Below are 19,467 nucleotides of genomic sequence, written 5' to 3'. Positions count from 1 at the left end.
TTTTCTCCCAGGGCCAACGTAAAAACGCTTTTCGCTATAACCGTGTGTTTAAATTTAATTTCAGTTGCACATTGGCACCCGAATTTTAAGGATACTACCAGTATTTACTTTTTTATGATGTAATATTTATGTTAAAAATATTTTTCCCAAAACAAAATATCGTAGATCCGCCCTTGTCAATTAATCACGTGAAAACACACGCAAAAGTGGGTAGATACTTATTAAACCTTTATTCTGAGGTTCCAAATCCAAGCGTTATTGGAACGCTTTCTATTGGCTAAAATTTCAAGACGTCACAGATGACATTTTGAGAAACCAATCCCGACCATACTCGGTGAGAAATTTATTTTCTCATTCGAGAAAAAATACCAGACAGGGAATGACATGCCAAGGTGCCGCGGCAATGCGGTTAGAAAGTTAAAATACAATCGATAATGGTTTACTATAATGTGGTATGTAACATCAACGCATGTCTGTTTGTGCTTGTACAACAAATCCAGAACCGCAACTGGTGCAGCTAATCCCTAACGCAGTCGCGTTTGTGCTATGAAGTTTAACCCGGCTACTAAAAAAACAGAATTAGACAATGATATAAACGTCTTGCTTACTAGACGTGCTTTACTGCGCTGTATAGGCTAGGTTGTTTTATTGAAAGCGGAGCTATGCTAAATTTTTCGAATGTACAATAAATCTAGACGCGACCTGACAATATACACTTTGAAATGCAATGGCAGTTAGTTTAGTTTCGATTTAGTGGGATCAGGAAGCACGGTGGTCATGTACGTCTCCCCTTGTTGAAATATACAGGTGTAGTGACGTAATCTAACTAATTAAGTATATTATCGCCGTGACGTAAACAGAGCCGTGTGCCTTTTTCTATTCCTCGCTGCACAGTATAAGATTTATCTCTCTCCTCTATCTCTCTCTTCTTACTCCCACTCTCTCGCATGTGCTTTCTCGTTATACTTGTGGTCTGTCGAGTTAGTCCCAAATAAACATATTAAGACATCCCTCAGCCTCTTCACAGGTTCGAAGCTAAGCCTAAGGAGTGTTTAACAATTGCTAAGTGGGTTAAGTTGATTTTTACACTAATATAGTTCTATTTACTTAGTCCAACACAATATACTGTACCTAACTGTGTTTAATATATAACAACAAAACGAAGTTACAAGTTGGGTACAAATATCAAGCATAGTTGCATACGGTCAGTCAAGCAGCCTGTCAGTTAAGTGTAAGCCTGTTTTGGCTTTGCACGTCTGCATTTATCTTACAAACAAATCACAACTGGGTTTGGCTAGGGATCTTATTACTTAAGTTTAAACACCCTTCAAATATTTTTGAGACCTATACTTCTAATGCTTGTTCAGTTAATCAGAGCAGTGGTCTGGATATTTTGCGCTTCTATCACGGCGTAAGATGCAAAAGAGTGTCAAAGTCTTTACCCATAAGCCAATTAATTTTCTCTCAATTACCGACGCGGAAATTATAGTTTTTTAAAGGAACGCCTTATGATTTTGCGTGTTGCGCCAATACGGTAACCATTTGCTCTCCGAACCTCCAATCATTTTTCGTCAAGTAGCCTACCGCAGTACAGTTGCGCTGAATAAAAATGCATGGCGTCTTGAAATTTCAGCCAATAGGAAATGTTATAATTTAAGAGTATGGCACTCAGTACTCAGACTCACCACCCCCTTAAAAAATAAAATAATAAAAATAGAAATTAACTATTTCCGATCACCATTACTCATCACAATTCGCAATAAATAAATAATATAATTTTTAGGGATACGTTGTTTTTGCTTACGACCTTGAGAAACAACTGCTTGATTTGTCATATAATAATATTGTCTGTTGTTCTTCATATTCCATTGTGGAGCTTTCTTTGGTATAAGCCCTAGTGTTTCTGTACGTGGTCACGTGTGGTTCTTTGTTAAAACGGTTGTGTTTTAAGCTGCGTATAAACTCTCCTGGCAATATCCAAAGTTTCCTTTTTTATCTATTTCCATAGAATGTCCACTCCTAGTGTACGCTACCAGAAATTCACCAAAACTAGGGCGTTTGGTTCTGGCTCAGACGGGGACGTTTACACTGCTCTGCAGTTCCAGAAATCTGAACCTAAAGTTCCTTGGAAGGCAATAGGAATTGCAGCAGCCCTGTTTCTAATTGGATCTACTCTCATAGTGATTGGGTCTTTGCTGTTAACAGGTTATATTGATGCTCAGTACAGGTTAGTTTCATGTTATTTATGCGAAGTACTATCTTAATCAACTATGTTTTTAAGTAAAATGCTATTTACAAAGAAAACAAAAGTAGTTTTTAGTCCATAAATTTCATGAATGGGTGCATGTGTACAAACCAGGTTAAAAAAATATCCAATAGGCATACTTTCTTGGCCAGTATGGAAACTATGGCAGATCTTGACAAGATCTCGTCGGTGCAAGGCGGAAAAAAATCTGAAAAGTGAAGGGTTAGCTTGTTAAAAAAAACTTGCAGGTGCACTTGCCATAATTTCCACAGTGGTTTCTAGGGGTATAAAAATTAATTTAGATGGATTATGGAATCAAGCATGTAAATAATATAAATATGTGTATACAAACTATACCTGATCTCCGATTTTTTAATCTAATTTGACTTTTGCAAGCAATTTTAAACTGAAATATAAAATCAAGTTTTTAACTGTAAAATCTTATACATCACATGTTTTTGCGTGATTAAACATTTCTGTTACTCTATATAAAAATGGTGTGTAAAATTAAAACAGATCAAATCATACAACTTAAATGCCTATTGAAAATCAATTTTTACATTAGTTTTATCTTTATACTGAAGCCACATTACAAATATTTGAGTAGATAAACTTGTAATTGTCCAAAAATTTTTTCTACATAATTTATATACTTCTTTTGTGTGATATTAAACTTTCAATTTTAGTGATCGTACCTGGCCGGTTTTGATTTTGGGTATATTGACCTTTCTTCCTGGCATCTATCATTTGCGCATTGCTTACTTGGCTTGGATGGGATACGCTGGTTATTCATTTGATGATATTCCAGACTACAACGATTAACAACTAAACTACAATTTAAACAGGTTAAACTAATACACAATATATACAATGTGGTTATGTTTTGGAAAATTTTCCATCTTTCCAATATTAGTTTATTTCATTAAACTTCTGTTTACTTCACCCAGACATGGCAAGAGACCCAGGCTTTGTTTTGAAGTACCTTGAAGAACTTGAAAGTTTGGCCGAAAATGTACTTGCCGACAAAAATCAAATTGTTCAGCTGGACAAGAGGCGCAACACTAACCGTGAGGCTCTTGCGGCCCTGCACAAAAAAGTATTAGCTCCACCAAGTTCCAGCGATAAAGCATGGGTTAATTTTGGAGGAATGTTTATAAAGGTTGAAATGGTAAGTGTTTTTTTCCAAGATAGTTTAATGGGTCAATACAGACAGTATTTTTGACTAATAACAATCTTAACTTAAAACAAAAACACGTTCGATAATCGCTAGATATAATTCTTTACTAGTTGTTTTAGCATTTAACGCCAGAAGTAATTTAGCTTTTTAAAATTAGATTAGAATTCAAATTAGAGCAGTTTAGTTTTTCCTAAATTAGATGAGAATTACCTAATTCCTAAAATTCAAATTTCAACTAGAATCACATTTAATTATTTCAATCAATTTAATTTAATCGCAATTTATTCTCATTATAACGTGACTGGTAAATATGTGTGTGCTAATTTTTATGATTTTTAGACTTTAAAAATTACATATAAGTCAGTCCAACCAAAGAGTTTTAATTTAAATTCTGTGTTTTAACTAAGAGACTAAAAATGCCGTTGGACAAAGTAGCATTTTTGGTAAAATCCAAATTAGTTTAAAACTAGAATTAGAGCAAGGGAACAACACACAATAAGACCTAAAGCAGAAAAACCTATAAAACCACAGTATTAAAACCAATGACATATAATGTTGTATAGGCCTGATTCTGGCCATTTAGGTGTTATTCCGACAGGTCTAGGCCTTAAACCGATGTTTTTTTGTATTATGACTATTAGGTATTAATGCTATTTTGGTCTTATTCCGAAGTGTGTTTTATTCCGACGTTGATGTTGTTCTTATGGCTGGAGTCCTAGAGCACTGAAACAATTCACAAATTAGATTAAAATTTTGCTCTAATTCAATGAATTAGAAAACTAGGATTATTCAATTCTCCAAGTTTTGCCCCATGAAAGTGTTGGTATAGTTTATCACCTGAGACTTCAAATTATTTTAAACGCTTAAACCAGGTTTTGCATTTTAAAAGTTATTTTTTAAGCAAAATTGCGTATTAGCAATTGAGTTAACTACATCTGGTATCAGTATCGGAATAACATACCCAGTATGGATTCCTATTTTAAATCTATCACATTTTTGTCCGGTTCTTTTTAAGCAAGGAAGTTTTCTTAGTAAGCAATTTGAGCAGAAGGTGTTAGATTCTATGTATAACTAATAACAACATTGCTTAAGTTTTACCATTTATTGTTCATTTCACTGTAAGTTTTTAATTGGTCAACAACTGTACTTTGCCCATGATAAAATGGCCGGCAGACTTAAGTTAATTAGACAAGTCTTATTCTGTCTTGGTTTTAATACTAGTGATTCCTTCTTTTATAGAAGTTAAGCAACTTACTTTCTATGTATTTAGTATTTTGTGTTTCTATGATAACGTTAAAGTTTTTTAGATTTATTCTAGACTAGAATTGTTTTTCATATACATTAGCTAAAAAAATTAATTCGTTGCATAGAACAATGCCAAGTCGATGCTTCGCGACGACCAGGCAGAACTGAACAAGACAATAACTGAACTTCGCAACAATCTTCCCGCTAAAGTGAACCGACTGCGTGATGCCGAAGGCAAAATGGCTGTGCAAGGTTTCAACCTAAATCCTCTCAGTTCTAATGAATTGAAAAATCTTACGTATTAATTGTTTTCAATTGCTTTTTATGTATTTTATTGCAACAGTAATATAATAAACGCACTGTGCAATTAATATCAGCCTGTTTGTTTGAGCTAGAGCAGGGGTTCTTAACCAGGGGTACGTGTACCCGGTGGTACGAAGCACCAAAGCAGGGGGTACGACATGCGTGTAAAATTATGCACTCTTTAGGCATATTTGTGAAGAATGCGTAATTTACGAAAAGCAACAACAAAAAAGCCATTAGTAAATTAACTGATTGTTGAAGCCCGTTTTTAATGCATGCATTCAACACGTAATGTATAAATACACTACACTAAGTTTAATGGGAACACACAATAAGACCTACAAAGCAACAATACCTAAAGCAGGAAAATCTACAAAACCACAGTATTAAAACCAACGACATAATACTGCCAAATACGTTGTAATATCTGCAACAGAATACGAACTTAATCGTCTGAATAAGACATAAACCTGTCGGAATAAGCTCTAAATTTATCGGAATAAGGCCTGATAGGCCAAAATAACGCCTCAAACTGTACGGAGAGGGTATAGGACGATCGGGGGCCATGGGTCTGGCATCTGCCGTTTAGGTGTCGACGTTTTGACGCCCTAGTTTGAATGGCGCCGCTGTATTTGCACCAGATTTGGGGGTTATTGGTGGGGTTAAAATTATTAGGGGAGTTAGGCCAAAATGTTGTATAAGCCTGATTCTGTTCATTTAGGTAGGTGTTGTTCCGACGGGTTTAGGTATTCATCCAATTTTTTTTGTATAACGACTATTAGGTATTAGTGCTATTTTAGTCTTATTTCGAAGTGTGGTTTATTCCCACGTTGACGTTGTTCTTATTTTGGTCTTATGGCTGGAATCCAGTTTAATTCCTATTATTAAAATTGTATCTGCTTTCGTCGGCCATCGAACGGTACGAGCACGAAAAAGGTTAAGAAACACTGAGCTAGAGGCAGAAAGGACTATGCACAGCAGTGATTATATTTTATTGAACAACATTTGTTAATGAAATAAACGGTAAGGACAAAAACAGGGTTGCCACATTGTATTTCAAACATAGCAAAGCAGCATAGCGCAAGTAAGTTGGCTTTTAGCATGTAACTGGGTTGGACATAAAAACAAAAGTGTAGCGCTTGAATGAAAAACAGTATAAACATAAGCATTGTTTCTTAAAAGCACGCACCAATATAAGCAAAGGGCGAAGTAAACAATTTTAAATGACTTGCATTTGGGTATTGTTTTAATTTTATTCTTTATTTTCTCTATTGATGTTAAAAGCGCCGAGTTACGATTGAACCATGATTGAAAAATTGCAACGGTCTTTCGAGCCAGGTGCAACAAGTTTGAAACAAAGTGTAAAATGCCACGGTGGACGGTTGTCGCATACATAGCACTCCCTGCGCGATACAAACAGCTTGAAGAAAAAGAATCATGAGCCGTTTTCGTTATAGACGGGCGATGGTAGCAAGTAGGTCTTGGAGAAAGTGTCGAGCTCGGAGGCGAGCCAGCCTGCCTTGTTCCGCAGCGTTTTAGACTTGCCCTGCGCCTTGATCAGGTGCTTATGCTGCGCGAGGAGGCCCTCGCATTCGTTTTTGAGCTCCTCGGAAACTAAATCGACGTCGTTGCAAAGTTGCGTGAGAGTGCCCGAGAGCTCCTGTTGAACCTAGGTTAGAAGAGGTAGACATAGTTTGGTTATTTTGCTCATTAACCAAAGAGGCAGTTGCAAAGACCGTTTGGTCTAACACAGGATTCACCGGCCTGCGGGTCAGACACGACCCGCAGAGTTCATTCTGCCGACCCGCTCGATTCCTTATTATTATGAGAGTCACTTGAAATGTTAGCACAATTGGAAACTAAATCTTGATGAAATTTTAAACCATATATTTTATGAAACTAAACGACAAATTGGCGAATGGTTGTTTCTCGACTCGTTCCCTTCTGAGCCTGCATAGCTCAGTTGGTAGAGCGACGGTCCCGGCTTGACCGGAGGTCGTGAGTTCAAACCTCACTGCAGGCTATTTGTTTTTCTAGTCTGCTCTGCTTGCATCATAGATCAACAGACTCGGTGAGTCTGCAAAGGCTTTCGGTGTACTAAACGACAAATTAATAAGTTTTTGGTGCATTTCGACCAGTTTAACGATATAATCAAGTTAATAAAATTCGACACCAAATTCTATATCAGGCCAGCAATCGCCAATCCGAACATTTACACGGCCAGTTATGCAGAAAGTTTGGTAACCCCTGTGGTCTGAGGTAGTGGTCACTAAACATTTGGATAAATGTAAGTTTTTGAAGGTCGCGGGCCAGGTATAACGATTGGTTATTATTATAAAACAAGGAAACATCATGGATGTTCAACAAAATACGTACAGTCAGCTTGATAAAATTGTCGTTAAGCTACACATTTGCACCCATACTAGTATTAACCGCAGTTTGGTGAACGCAAGTATAAGAAGGAATAAATCAACAGGTGTAAGCGAAGTCAAGTTTCGTGAAACCCCTTTTGCGCAAAAATAAACAACAGCGCTCATTTATCGTGGTTTTAAAGCTGAAAAAAAGTGTTGGGCTTAAACTCCTTCGCAGAATAGTGAGCGAATTCCCGGTTGGGCGACTTACTTGGTGGGAGCAGTTGGTGCTGGTGAAGCTTATGACCAAGTTCAGCTTGTCGGTGGCGTGCTCGACGAACTGCCGCTTGAGGGCGCGCTCCTTGGCGCGAGACGACCACGTGAGGCGCTCGTAAGCGTAGAGAGTCCCGTAGGAAGCGGCAGCGAAGGCCACAGCCCGCCAGCCGATAGTCTTCCAAAACAGGTAGGGGACCATTCCTGGAGATTTTGAATAGAGCGATCATTGTAAACGAGTAAGGATTAAATCAGTGCTTCCCAACCTTTTTCAGTTCGCGAATCACTTTTAATGCCAGTTTTACTGTGCGACCCACAAAGAGATATTCTCTAACGATTAAAGTTACATAAAACCTGAATCTTTACTACTGGCATACATACTGAAGTAGTTAATATCAAATTTTCACGTATTTGTGATATTGTTGCATAAATGTTACGTAATGCTAATGCAATAACATCCCGATCTAATAGAAAACTGTAACATTTAGAAATGCTTCGCGACCCACTGGATTAAATAGTTACTTGGCATTATGTTGGACAACAATAGGAAATCGTTTTAACACAGCGGTCCTTGCTAAAGAGTAGGTATTTTTTCCAACACAGGTAGGAAGCTATCCTTGGTAAACACATTGCTAGAGTAAGGTTCCTAGTATGACAAGTTTTTTTAGCATAGGAAAAGTATAGGAAATCGCCTTGGTAAAGAGTAAGACCGTAGTATGACGATAGGTTCTGTTAAAAATGCTCATAGGGTTATTCTAATCTTACTACAACAACAGATATAGAAAAAACACCCAAGAATTGTACCAACACCCTTAGAACAAGGGCAACCATACTCTCAATTATGAGAATATATTGTTTTCCCAAAATTTTGGTTTTGTGTCCGACAAATTTTGTTTTATCTTGTTTAGGGCATAATGCCACGGGAATTAACAACAACAAAACAAAATAGAGTGCTTGCTTACCAATCCCGGCAACAAACATGGCGGAGTGCGCTTGGGTGAACTTCATGTAGCCGGAAGCCAACGACCAGAGAAAATCCTCAGCGGGGTAAGGTTCCACTTGACCGTGCACGCCCACGTGGTCCAAAGGCAGGCCGGGGTGATCTGAGACAAAGAACGGTTTGAATTTGCAGTTTTTAAAAAATTAAACAGTTTCTTGATGAGTCCAATTAGAAATTTTTCTCTGCAAAAAATTTTTTTTTTAACATGTAAAAACAATTTTCACATGTTTCAGATAATTTATAAAATGTGTTTACGCGTATTTTTTTCGGGCTTCTTAAACGGACAAACAAATGTAGACGTGGTGGTGCGTTTAATGAAAGCAACACACGCCGACATAACTTGTTTCACTTACATACGGTGGCCGGGGTCGGGGGTCTAAGTGCTGTGGAATCGGGGGTGAGACCTCCCAATCGCACACGACGGGCATCTTTTTGACCTATGAACCTGTATAAGAAATAGTAATAATAATTACTCGTGTGTTTTTGGTAAAAATTGCCGTCGTTTGAACAAGTTACTATTTAGGGTTTATAAAAAATAGCTTTGGAATCCCAAAACTGTGGGTCCTGGCCCAGCAGTGGGCCCCAAGACCATTTCCAGGTGGGCTACAAACCGCCACATCTTCGGAAATTAAACTTAAATGTTTCGTGGGGTGCGATGAGACATATGGCGCTAACAGGGAAATATTTCAACATAAAGTAAAAACCGAGTTTAGATTCTCGGTAGGGATGTCCGATACATTTTATTCCGATACCCGATATTTGTGACGATAAGTATCGCGGATCCGACCCGGTACTAAGTGACGTCATTTATATGCTGAAACAAGCAAAAAAGATTAAAGTAAAACGTTTAAACGTATAGTTTCTAGACTTATATACCGCAATTTGCTTTTAAGTTAAAGGTGTTTAGTGACTTAAAATTTCCCTTCTAAATAAAAATCCATTTAAATATTTTGTCGGACCGGATCGCGATACTTTTCGCCGAACAAATTGGGTATCGGAAAAAGTATCGGACAACCTTAGTTTTCGTAACGTGATTTTAAAAAGGAACCCGTAGCTTCCATTCCATTTTATTTAAAGCAGGGGTTCTTAAACTGGGGGCCGTGTACCCCTCGAGGATTCACACCAGGTAAACCGTAAACACGAGGATTTCTAAGTATACTTGCATTGTGACGTTAATTTATGAAGTCATCTCTAAAAATTGCCGACCCTATGGTCAAAGTGAACCAAAACGAAATGTTAGGAGGGTTTGTGTTAAAAAAAGGTAAGGAACCATTGATTTAAGCGGCGGCGTTCGTGAACCCTGATTGAAAATATTAGTGTAATTAAGAAGTAATCAATTTATTAATGAAAACAGTTTAATTAAAAATAAAGCGGTTTTGCACTGAATGAATGAAGGCTCCGTTCCACTTTCAAATTTTAAAGCAAAATCGGCAGATTTATGAAGTCTATTTTTATTGTGAGTTGTGACGTAAATCTATGACGTATGTTTTGATATTTTTGCCTAACTTGGTCCACCCAAGCCAAAAAAAAATTTAGGGGTCCTTATTAAAAAAATTCCTTGGTTTAGAGCTGTTGTTTGAACAAGCTTCAATTCCAATTTATTTGTACTCTGGCGCTTTGACCAAAAATAACTTTCACCTCGACACGAGCTGGTTGAATCCGAGCGAGAACTTGAATTCAATGTCCTCCTGAAAATCGCCGCACAAGTTCGCGCAGTCGATGTCGTACGAGATGTCGAAGCTGGGCAGTTGGGAAGCAGATCGCACCAGGGAACGAAAGCGGGCCAGGTCTTCTGCGGGGCTTACTGCGTTTAAGGTATTATTACGTTATAGCGATTTGGTTTTAAAAACAGAGGGAACTAGACGATTGAAAAAAATAATTAAAAACTCTAAAAATTAAAAATGAATAAAGAGTTATTCGATACGTTCAAAATTTGTAAGCAAACATTGGTTTTATTGTTTGTTCGACAAAAAATTAGGTTCCTAAAATGAAAGTATAACCGACGTTATGGCGTTTTTTTTCACAAACAGGACTTTTAAAAATACTAAAAGCGATTTTCTTTTCGAGAAGCAAACAACAAATTTGCATGGAGTATTATGCTTTCTACAAAAAAAGTGATGAAAATTTAATCGAGAAAAAATGGAAATTTGACAGTGAGAGCAAAAACATTATGTTAATGACCTTTGAAAAGCATTATTTACAGTTTGTTTTTCGAAAAAAAAATTATTTAAAGTTGTAGAGCTAAATTTTTGCAAAAGGAGTCATAAAAGACGCAAAAGGCAATAAAAATGGTCAAAAAAGTAAGGGTAAAAGCGCCCTCTAAAAGAAAAAAATTCAAAAAACCAAAGCAGTGTCACAGCAATGTAAACTTTTTACCAAAAAAATCACAAATATCCACAAAAAAAAGACGTGAAAAAACGCACCTCTGCCAGGCGTGAGTCCATCCACGGCGCTTGAACCGTCGTCATCGCCCGGCGCGTCCTGTAATGCGAGCAGGGGCCGGACCGTGTCGATCATGTCGCCCCTGTTGCGGTCAATTTGGCGCTGAAGTGCGGCGCTGCAGCGAGCCGAAAGGTTGCGGCCCAAACCTGCGCGGGAAAACGAAGCCGGTTTTGCCGCGGAATTTCACGGGTGCCCCTGCTTTAAAACTCTGGCCTGGAAATTGCGTTTTTTCGCGGCTTTTTGGTTGAGAGTTTGAAAGCATTGGGTCGATACCGGATGCCAAGTGGTAGTTTTGATAGAATTCTATACTTGTGCAGGGTTGTCACAAGAAAAAAAATTAACAACTTTTAAGGAAAATTTGTAGCTTTCAAGACCTAAAATTGGATCGGTTTTTGATTTTTGAAAATAATTCGAAAACAAAACGGAATAAATGTCATGTTCAACACAGTTAAAAGTGTACTTTAATTGTTTTGTTGACGGCATTTTCTGAACACATAACTTAAGCTGGACATTAAATAAATTGATAATAGACTATTCATGGACTTTTCGGAAAAAACATTTCGGAAAAGCGTTCTTTCAAGACTTTTCAAAACGTAAATTCAAGACTTCCAAAGAGATTCAAATACTTTGTGGCAACCCTGTTGTGGCAAGTATTCGGGTGAGGTTTTAGTAACTGTTTGGAATGTTGTATTCATGCCGAGTCAAAATATTCGTGTAAATCGAGTTAAACTAATCGCGTTTCCAGCGTAAACGCCAATTTTCCGTAAAAAAAATGTAGCTTGCGAGCTACATTTCAAATTGAGTAGTTTAATGTTAAGTGTTTTAATATAGGTAATGTGGAGTTTTAGGTAATTTGTAGTTTTAACAAACTGCGCTTTTCGAAACCATTATAACAGCTGAACACTATTCTGGTTTGCTAAGCAATGTGTATTATAATTAAGGTGATTTTAAGCATTAAAGTAGTTTAGTGATAGACTAGTCCAGTGGTTCTCAACCTTTTATGCTTCGTGGCCCCCTTTGAAAGGCTCTCAACGCTCGTGGCCCCCGCTTAAAAAAATAACTAGCCTTTTATTTAGCCTACGTGTAAACACTTGTTTTACTTTCTTTATTACGTTGGGAGTTGTGCGAAAATGTACAACTGAAGTCGATTTAAAGGGGGAGACATCGCGCGAGGCGCGAAAAATTGCCAATATTTGATATAAAACAAAAACTTTAATTTGGATTTAAAGGAAGACGTGACAGATTAAGAACAGATAAAATATATGTATATTACTTGATATTTGGGGTGGTAATCCAATAAGCCCAAGGGTAAAATACTTATTTTGCCCAGGACTGCGTTACTTGCTCGCCCAACAACGCTGATTGACACTTAATAATTAGGCGAAGAGGGGGGGACACGGCACAGAGTATTTGGTGTCAATAGAAGAAGGCCACGAACCCACGACTAGCAAAAGGTTTAGAACCTCTGGCCTAAACTAACCAAATAACGCCAAAAATCATTCCATACCTTCCTCTACGTGCCGGTAGAGCTCGGCCTTGTAAACGCGCAGCACCATCGGGTTGGAGTGGAAGGGCCGCTGGAACTCGTCGACCAGCAGCGGCAGTCGTCGTATCTCGTCGCTCATCGCAGCGCGAACCTGGCGTTCGGCCTCGCCCGACAGACGCGTAATGTTTTGCTTGGCGCCCTCCACGATAACGCGTATCTGGGCGTCTGTGAAAAAAATAGGGATGTCCGGCGATAAAACATTCATACAAAATGGTGCACAAGTAGTACACCGAAATTCATCGGAGACTCACTGAATCTGTCGATCAATGATGTTAGCAAGGCAGGCTAGAAAAACAACCGGCCTGTAGTGAGGTTCGAACTCACAACCTCCGGTTATACCGGGACCGTCTTTCTACCAACTGAGTTACACAGGCTCAGAGAGAAGCGAGTCCGGAAACAACCATACGCCAATGCTGTTAGCACGAGCAACTTGAAGGGGATCTACAGTACCATATCATAATTTAACGAAATTGCGCAAGCCGTAATCGTTGGTCAAAAAGCAGCTTCACAGTTGTTTAACACATGTGTGTGTTATTTTGTGTATCTTTCATCAAGTATGTACGTTCTACAACTGTAATCTGGCACCTCAGAAGTTGTACTGACCAACGATTACGGCAAACATATCATCATACACTGGAAGCCTTTAGAGGGGGTAACCGACATCATCATTTGGTCAATCAAGGATTTTGTGCAAGCAAGGCCAGGTCAGTAAAAACAAACATCCTCCAGTGAGGTTCGGAATAAAACGCCAAGTATCGGACATATCTAGTTGTGAAATAGTTACCCTGCCCTTCATAAAAAAACAAGTTTGGACAAAGTTTCAATTGGACAACTATAGACTTGTACTAACGGTTTAATAGTAGTCGAAAGATAATATAAGTATCCAGTATAGGCTGCAGCCTGATGACATATGCCTTGCGTTATCTATCTGGGTCGAGTCGCATTGACACAAGATTAGCATTGGTGTTATGGTGAGAATGTCAGTTTTAAATTTACTTTGTTATACACAGAGATTTCGGCTCATGTGACCAAAACAAGGTTCGTTGAATGATGTCGCACCTCATTAAACTCAACTGAAAGTCTCTGAGAGGATTATTGTAAGTGCTAATCCCTGTTGTCAGACAAATATGCCGGATTAGGGTCAACACTAGGCTGACATTGTGGTTGCTGGTAATCAATACTCGATTACGTTGGCGGTGAATTTTTCCACGCGCCTATGACGTAACTATATGCTCACAAACGAGCCAACGTGTTATGTTTAGAAGGGAGATTTCCCGTTAAAGACGCTTCCGTTTGGTCTTATTCGTTTCATTTCAAAATTTTTATTTATGACGTCAATTTATCAAACCAATGACGATTGGATATTTTGCAATTTCATAACAACATTTATACCTCACTGCTTTGTTCCATATTATGGTCTATTGATTGTGTCAAAAAAGCAACCAATTTCTAATACAACCAAAAGCCAATAGATTATAAATGTGGGTTTGTTTTGGCTGCAATACTACAGGTAATTTACATCTGCATGAGTGCATTAAGACTACAACTATTCGTGGTAGACAAATAGAAATATTTGCGACAATGTTTTGATCGTTAATAGTTCCAGTATAAGTAGCATTTTTTTGCTTATGAATAAAAAATCGTCAATTCTGATCAATGGAGACTCTTACCAATGTAATTCAGTCGTTCCTGCAAAAACTTCTGTCGTTCGATGCAACTTGCAAGCAAATCTCCAGCGTGATTCTGTGAATAAACGAACAAGAATTGATTTTTTTATTTCTCTCACAAAATTCGATGTTACCAACTTACTGCGAAACAACAAATCTACTAGGAGATTATTACCTAATGTTGGCCTAAGTTAGTGAGGTACAAGGGATGCAATTTTTGTTAAATAGCAAACAGTGGCGTCAGTTATAGTATTTGACAAGAAACTTATAGAAGTGGACGTTGAATACAGATTTTTTTTATACCGACAACAGATGGAAATAAAAGTTTCCAAATCTACATCTAACATGCGAAAATCATAACTGTTCTTAACTGCTGGCAATTGATCAGAAACAGAAGTGGTTAGACGCTGTTAGTTTGGGTTGATTAAACAACATGAGTTTATTGCTACTCAGCAAAGTATTTGTTTAAAAGAAACGTAGACGTAAGACCTTTGAAAATTCCTGCATGTATTGTTAGGGGTCTATATACCCCACTTTAGAAAACTAGCAATGTAGCATCTGACACAAAACGCCGTTTGCGAATTTTCCAAATCCACCGCTGCATAGGAAACTCACGTGCAGCCATTCGGCCCTCGAGTAGAGCATGTCGATGATCTTGGAAGCCCTCTGAGCGTGATATTCAAACTTGGTTCTGGTCGCCGACTGCGAGATGCACTCTTCGAACTCGTGCTCGAAGTGAGTGAATTCCATGAGTCGCGCCTGATGCCCGTCAGCCATGTAGCCATTGTCCGCTTTGCCTGTAAGTAGTAACCTAGTTTACTTGTGGAAATATAGAGGAATCAGGTGGCACTGTATAAAGAAAAATTGTTTTCAATTCTCGACAAGCTTTCGCACAACCGTGCTTCATCAGGTCAAAGTAGAAATCTTTACAAAGAGTACACCGAAAGCCATTGCAGACTCACCGAATATGTTGATATATAATGCAAGCAGGACAGGCTAGAAAAACAACTAGCCTGCAGTGAGGTTCGAACTCACACGACCTCCGGTCAAGCCGGTACCGTCGCTTTACCAACTGAGCCACACAAGCTCAGAGAGAAGCGAGTCAAGAAACAACCATACGCCAATGCTTGATACATTCTGTTAGTACTTACGCAAGTTCATATTGAAGGGGATTCACAGTACCATATCATTTATTCAATGAAACATGCGCACTCTTTAAAAAGTTTGGTGAAATATGATCGTTGGTGTCGCATTTAGAACACATGTTCCTGTTTCAACACTGACGATGTTTTGTTTATCGTCTATTTCAGCAGCTTTTCTCTAAGAGCTGATTTAGTTTTTTGGAAGCTCAGGCTGTTCGGTGTAACTCCTTTAGTAAACCATTAATATTGATTGATAACCAGTATAATTTATGACGTTTTTGTAGTGTTTTTAACAACAGTTCACCTCTTTAACACAAAGGCAGCCAGCTAACTATTTTCAAGCTCGAAATGACAAAACTTACTATATCTATCTATATATTATATATATCGTCATACAAATCGGCCCTGACAGACAAAAAAAGTTTATCTTGCCACAATTTGATTCACAAACTCGTAACAGTCGCATTACATCTGCCAATTCTGTATTACATATACACTATTCATCTTACCTTGGAGCTTGTTTATTCTATATTGCAATGTTTCCTTGGCTGAGACGAAAAACACCCTGTCTTTGGCTTGTTGCTTGGAAACCACTTTTAATTCGTCGGAAAGAAATGCGATTCCTCTTTCAAGATGCTGTTGCCGGACCTGCAATAACATTTCAATTATAGCTCCTGCAAAAAAATAACTCACAGTCCATTACATATATCAATCTATGGGAGTTTATAGGTTGTATGAAACATCCAGCAAATTAAACAGTTGGGAAAGTTCATTTTTGGCAAAGTAAGCACTCAAGCAGTAACTTTTGGGTTAAGGGGTCATCTATATGATTGTATCAGTTTTAGTTAGTAGGTCGAACACAAAACATGCTATGATTAAAATAACCAACATTAAAATATGTTTCAGTATTAATCAGATTTTATTCTGTTTGGCACTTTTTTCCAAATCAGCACAAAGCATGTAAAATATAGCAAAAACATGATTTCCCCTTTTTTGATGACTATGAGAACTCACATGTTTATTTGAGTTAAATATTTTTACATTTGTACCGTGATAGTGCGTAAAGTAAAAAATCGCGCCAAACCTCTTCCATTGTTTCTGGTTCCGAAGCAGATGCATCCCATCTGTTGTTCAGGATAAAAATATTAGGCTTGGAGAGCTTCTCGTTCACACGATGGAAGAAGTTCTTCTCGGCAAGCATAAGGGTAGATTCGGCATTTGCGACTAGGATGAAGACATCAGCATCCAAGCAGTAACTGAGGGGGAAAACAAGTTTTGTTTAGTGAATTAGAAAACAGGTGTAACTTCTTTCTTTAGTAACAAGCTGTTAGCTTGCTTGAATATGTTGCCAGTAAAGTGCTATGTGTTATTAACAAATATAATGTTGCTTTGGCCTAGGTTGCAAATGTATATTTCCGTCAATATCCTCTTTAATAATGTTTTGTTGAAGTTTACAGTGATTTCATATAATTTGGCCACAAGAATCATACATTTAAATTAGGAAGTCAGATATTTTATTCTGATACCAATATCTAATATTTTGGACAAAAAGGGTTGCAATCTGATCTGACAGCAAATGGTGTCATTGCTATGTTTAAAAAAGAAACAAAATAGGTGCAATAGGAAAAAAAAATCTGTATCCATATAAAATGTAACTTTTTAAGTTTTTATGCCAAAATTTGTTTTTGTGTTATGAATTTTAGGTAACCTAGTTGTTTACCAAAAAAATTATATAAACATTCTTTCAAGGTAGAAATCGCTGTGTTGTGCAACAAATCATGACATAATTTTTGTTATAATAATTTGGTATTGTATCAGCTTCAATACCACCCTAGCAAAATAGGACAAGAACTGATATTACCACTTGACATTGGGTATCGGCTCCAATCAGATATTAATCGATATTCCTAATTCAAATGATACTGTATTACAGAACTCAGCTGAATGAAAATCAAAACTCCATTTAAACTTACTTGTCTATCCATTGATCAAGATCATTACTAACGTCTATGCCGGGACTATCCAATAAAACCAACTCATCTTTCAGCAACGCACACTTCTTTTTTGGCCAAAAAACCTAAAAATTTGATACAACAACTTATTTTGTGCAATATATATATATATCAGGTATTTGGCTGTATGAAGACTTCATAAATAATGGAAAGAAAGTTTTTAGAAAAATAAAATTATTTTATATAAGAACTGACTACATAATTTAAGTAACATACATATTACATTAAAAATATTTGTGTGTGTAACTATAATTCTGTACAGAATGAAAAATCTCTGCTAGAAAACAAACAAGGATATCCAACCTGAATGAGACTATCACAGGACATGCTCTCTTGGCTTAACGCATGGCCTAACTGTGTTACGGTCTGTATGCTTCTTCTTTCATTCGTTGGGCCGCACAACAAATATGCGCCTCCATCTTCTTCGCCGGACTGGTCATCGTTTGAACCTGCCACCGACAGAAAACAATTTGTTGTGTGACCGATACCGCTGGGTAGAATTTTGTTCCACAACATGGCGTTGATCACTGAGCTTTTGCCGTTGCTTGTACGTCCAAAGAACACCACCTAAAAGTGATATTTTAAGTTGGGTTTCTACAAAACTTTGAAGTTTTCTGTTTTCTAAGCTTACTTAAAAAATCAGAAAATGAGGACTTAAAAAGCAGTCAAAAGTTGTTCAAAAGAAAAACAGAGTTAAAAAAAAAAGAAAAACAGAGTTAAAAACAGGAGGATATTTAAACAAAATTACTGTAACTAGTATAGAAAAGTTGTTCACATTTTCTACATTACCTTCATGTGGTTCCTTGATATCATATCCTTGATGCCATTCACTTTGCTCAGGGCACCTACTATTTCGTCTTCCAATTCCTACAAAGCATATGGGATATTTAATTGACAAACCAACTATATATATATATATATATATTGATGAAAATCAAATTAAAACCATTAGAGCTTGGTATTCAAAAGCCTCTTTTTACACTAACAAATTTACTTTGGTACACCAACTTTAAACACTGGGTCTGCTTCAGTTATATTATTGAATAATACTCGAAAATCCAGCACCAGGTTTTTGGTAAACACAGTTTCAATACTACCTCATCAATGATGATGTTTTCTTCGCTATTTCCGACATCGTCAATGAACTCGCCGAATTCTTCGATGTACGAGGCGATGTCCGTGAAAATGTTGTTGATCTTCTTTTTGGCGTTGGTAAAATGCTTGAGTGGAGACATGTCACCTGCAGGACCTACTCTTTCCATCTTCATGGCAGTGTAAACATTGGTGTGGGTATGATAAGCCACAAACGCTTTTTTGAACTACTGCACAAACTGCAAAACGTAACAGAGTTTATTTGTGTTTTAATATTCTTTCTATCCTATTTTTTTAAGAAGTCTCTTTGGTATTTTAATATCTTCACCATAAGTGGTGTCAAACCCTTAGTGATTCTCAACCTTTTATGGCTTACGGCACCCCTCAAAAATAATGAATAGATTTTTGGCACCCCAACTGGAATTTTTGTTGAGTATTTTACTAAAATGTCGCTATATATAAATGAAACTGGATCAATACAATCAACTCTTTCACCTTCATGGCAGTTTTAACATTGGTGTGGGTATGATAAGCCACACATGCTTTTTTTAGAACTACTGCACATAGTGTAAAGCATAACTAAGTTTATTTCAGATTTAATGTTTTTTCCATTGCACCCTTTCCAGCATTTAAAAAAAAATTGCACCCTCACTAGCATTTTCAGATTGCCAAGGCCTTTGCCTAAAGTGGCGTTTTTGAGTTGGTGGGCAATACAGCAGCTGGCAAGTGGACAACAGTTCATTCTGAAAAGTATGAAATATATTGCAAGATCTTCCGATGAACAGCAAAAAATTATGGGGACTGGGTCAACAATGTAACTTCTCAGGCCAAATAAATTCAAGCCCCAGTAGAACTTTTCAAGCATCAAGCAAACATATTTTTAATGTGGGTAAGAAATGGCGCTGGTCAAGAACCCTACCACAGTGTTTTACAATTATCAAAGCAATGCACAATGTTTGGGTTAGGGCATCG

At 37.5% G+C, this 19,467-nt stretch overlaps 3 protein-coding genes and 1 non-coding gene across 4 annotated transcripts; 3 read left to right on the top strand and 1 right to left on the bottom strand.

Annotated features, from left to right (window-relative positions):
- Positions 1 to 1,968: 1,968 nt before the first annotated feature.
- On the top strand, positions 1,969 to 3,084 carry LOC146159091 (transmembrane protein 230-like). The gene is made up of 2 exons (XM_083385581.1): positions 1,969 to 2,227; positions 2,932 to 3,084. The coding sequence occupies exons 1-2, from the start codon at positions 2,010 to 2,012 to the stop codon at positions 3,065 to 3,067; spliced, it is 354 nt and encodes a 117-aa protein (XP_083241707.1). The 5' UTR covers positions 1,969 to 2,009; the 3' UTR covers positions 3,068 to 3,084.
- Positions 3,085 to 3,189: 105 nt separating this feature from the next.
- LOC146159090 (p53 and DNA damage-regulated protein 1-like) lies at positions 3,190 to 5,032 on the top strand. The gene is made up of 2 exons (XM_083385591.1): positions 3,190 to 3,413; positions 4,793 to 5,032. The coding sequence occupies exons 1-2, from the start codon at positions 3,195 to 3,197 to the stop codon at positions 4,970 to 4,972; spliced, it is 399 nt and encodes a 132-aa protein (XP_083241717.1). The 5' UTR covers positions 3,190 to 3,194; the 3' UTR covers positions 4,973 to 5,032.
- Positions 5,033 to 5,949: 917 nt separating this feature from the next.
- On the bottom strand, positions 5,950 to 18,729 carry LOC146159088 (mitofusin-2-like). The gene is made up of 15 exons (XM_083385906.1): positions 18,501 to 18,729; positions 18,193 to 18,270; positions 17,707 to 17,970; positions 17,365 to 17,468; positions 16,476 to 16,647; positions 15,901 to 16,039; positions 14,865 to 15,046; positions 14,253 to 14,325; positions 12,544 to 12,747; positions 11,018 to 11,182; positions 10,233 to 10,398; positions 8,948 to 9,039; positions 8,557 to 8,697; positions 7,593 to 7,798; positions 5,950 to 6,639 (listed from the first exon to the last, which is right to left on the bottom strand). Exons 1-15 carry the CDS (start codon positions 18,669 to 18,671, stop codon positions 6,406 to 6,408), a joined length of 2,391 nt encoding a protein of 796 aa, XP_083242032.1. The 5' UTR covers positions 18,672 to 18,729; the 3' UTR covers positions 5,950 to 6,405.
- Positions 6,919 to 6,993, top strand: Trnaa-ggc (transfer RNA alanine (anticodon GGC)). Its single transcript has one exon. It is a non-coding gene; the product is annotated as a tRNA-Ala (tRNA).
- Positions 18,730 to 19,467: the final 738 nt, after the last annotated feature.

Source organism: Ascidiella aspersa, chromosome 3, assembly GCF_963924565.1.
Source record: "Ascidiella aspersa chromosome 3, kaAscAspe10.2, whole genome shotgun sequence".
Taxonomy (NCBI): Eukaryota; Metazoa; Chordata; class Ascidiacea; order Phlebobranchia; family Ascidiidae; genus Ascidiella; species Ascidiella aspersa.
This window is presented reverse-complemented; position numbering and strand designations above follow the sequence as displayed.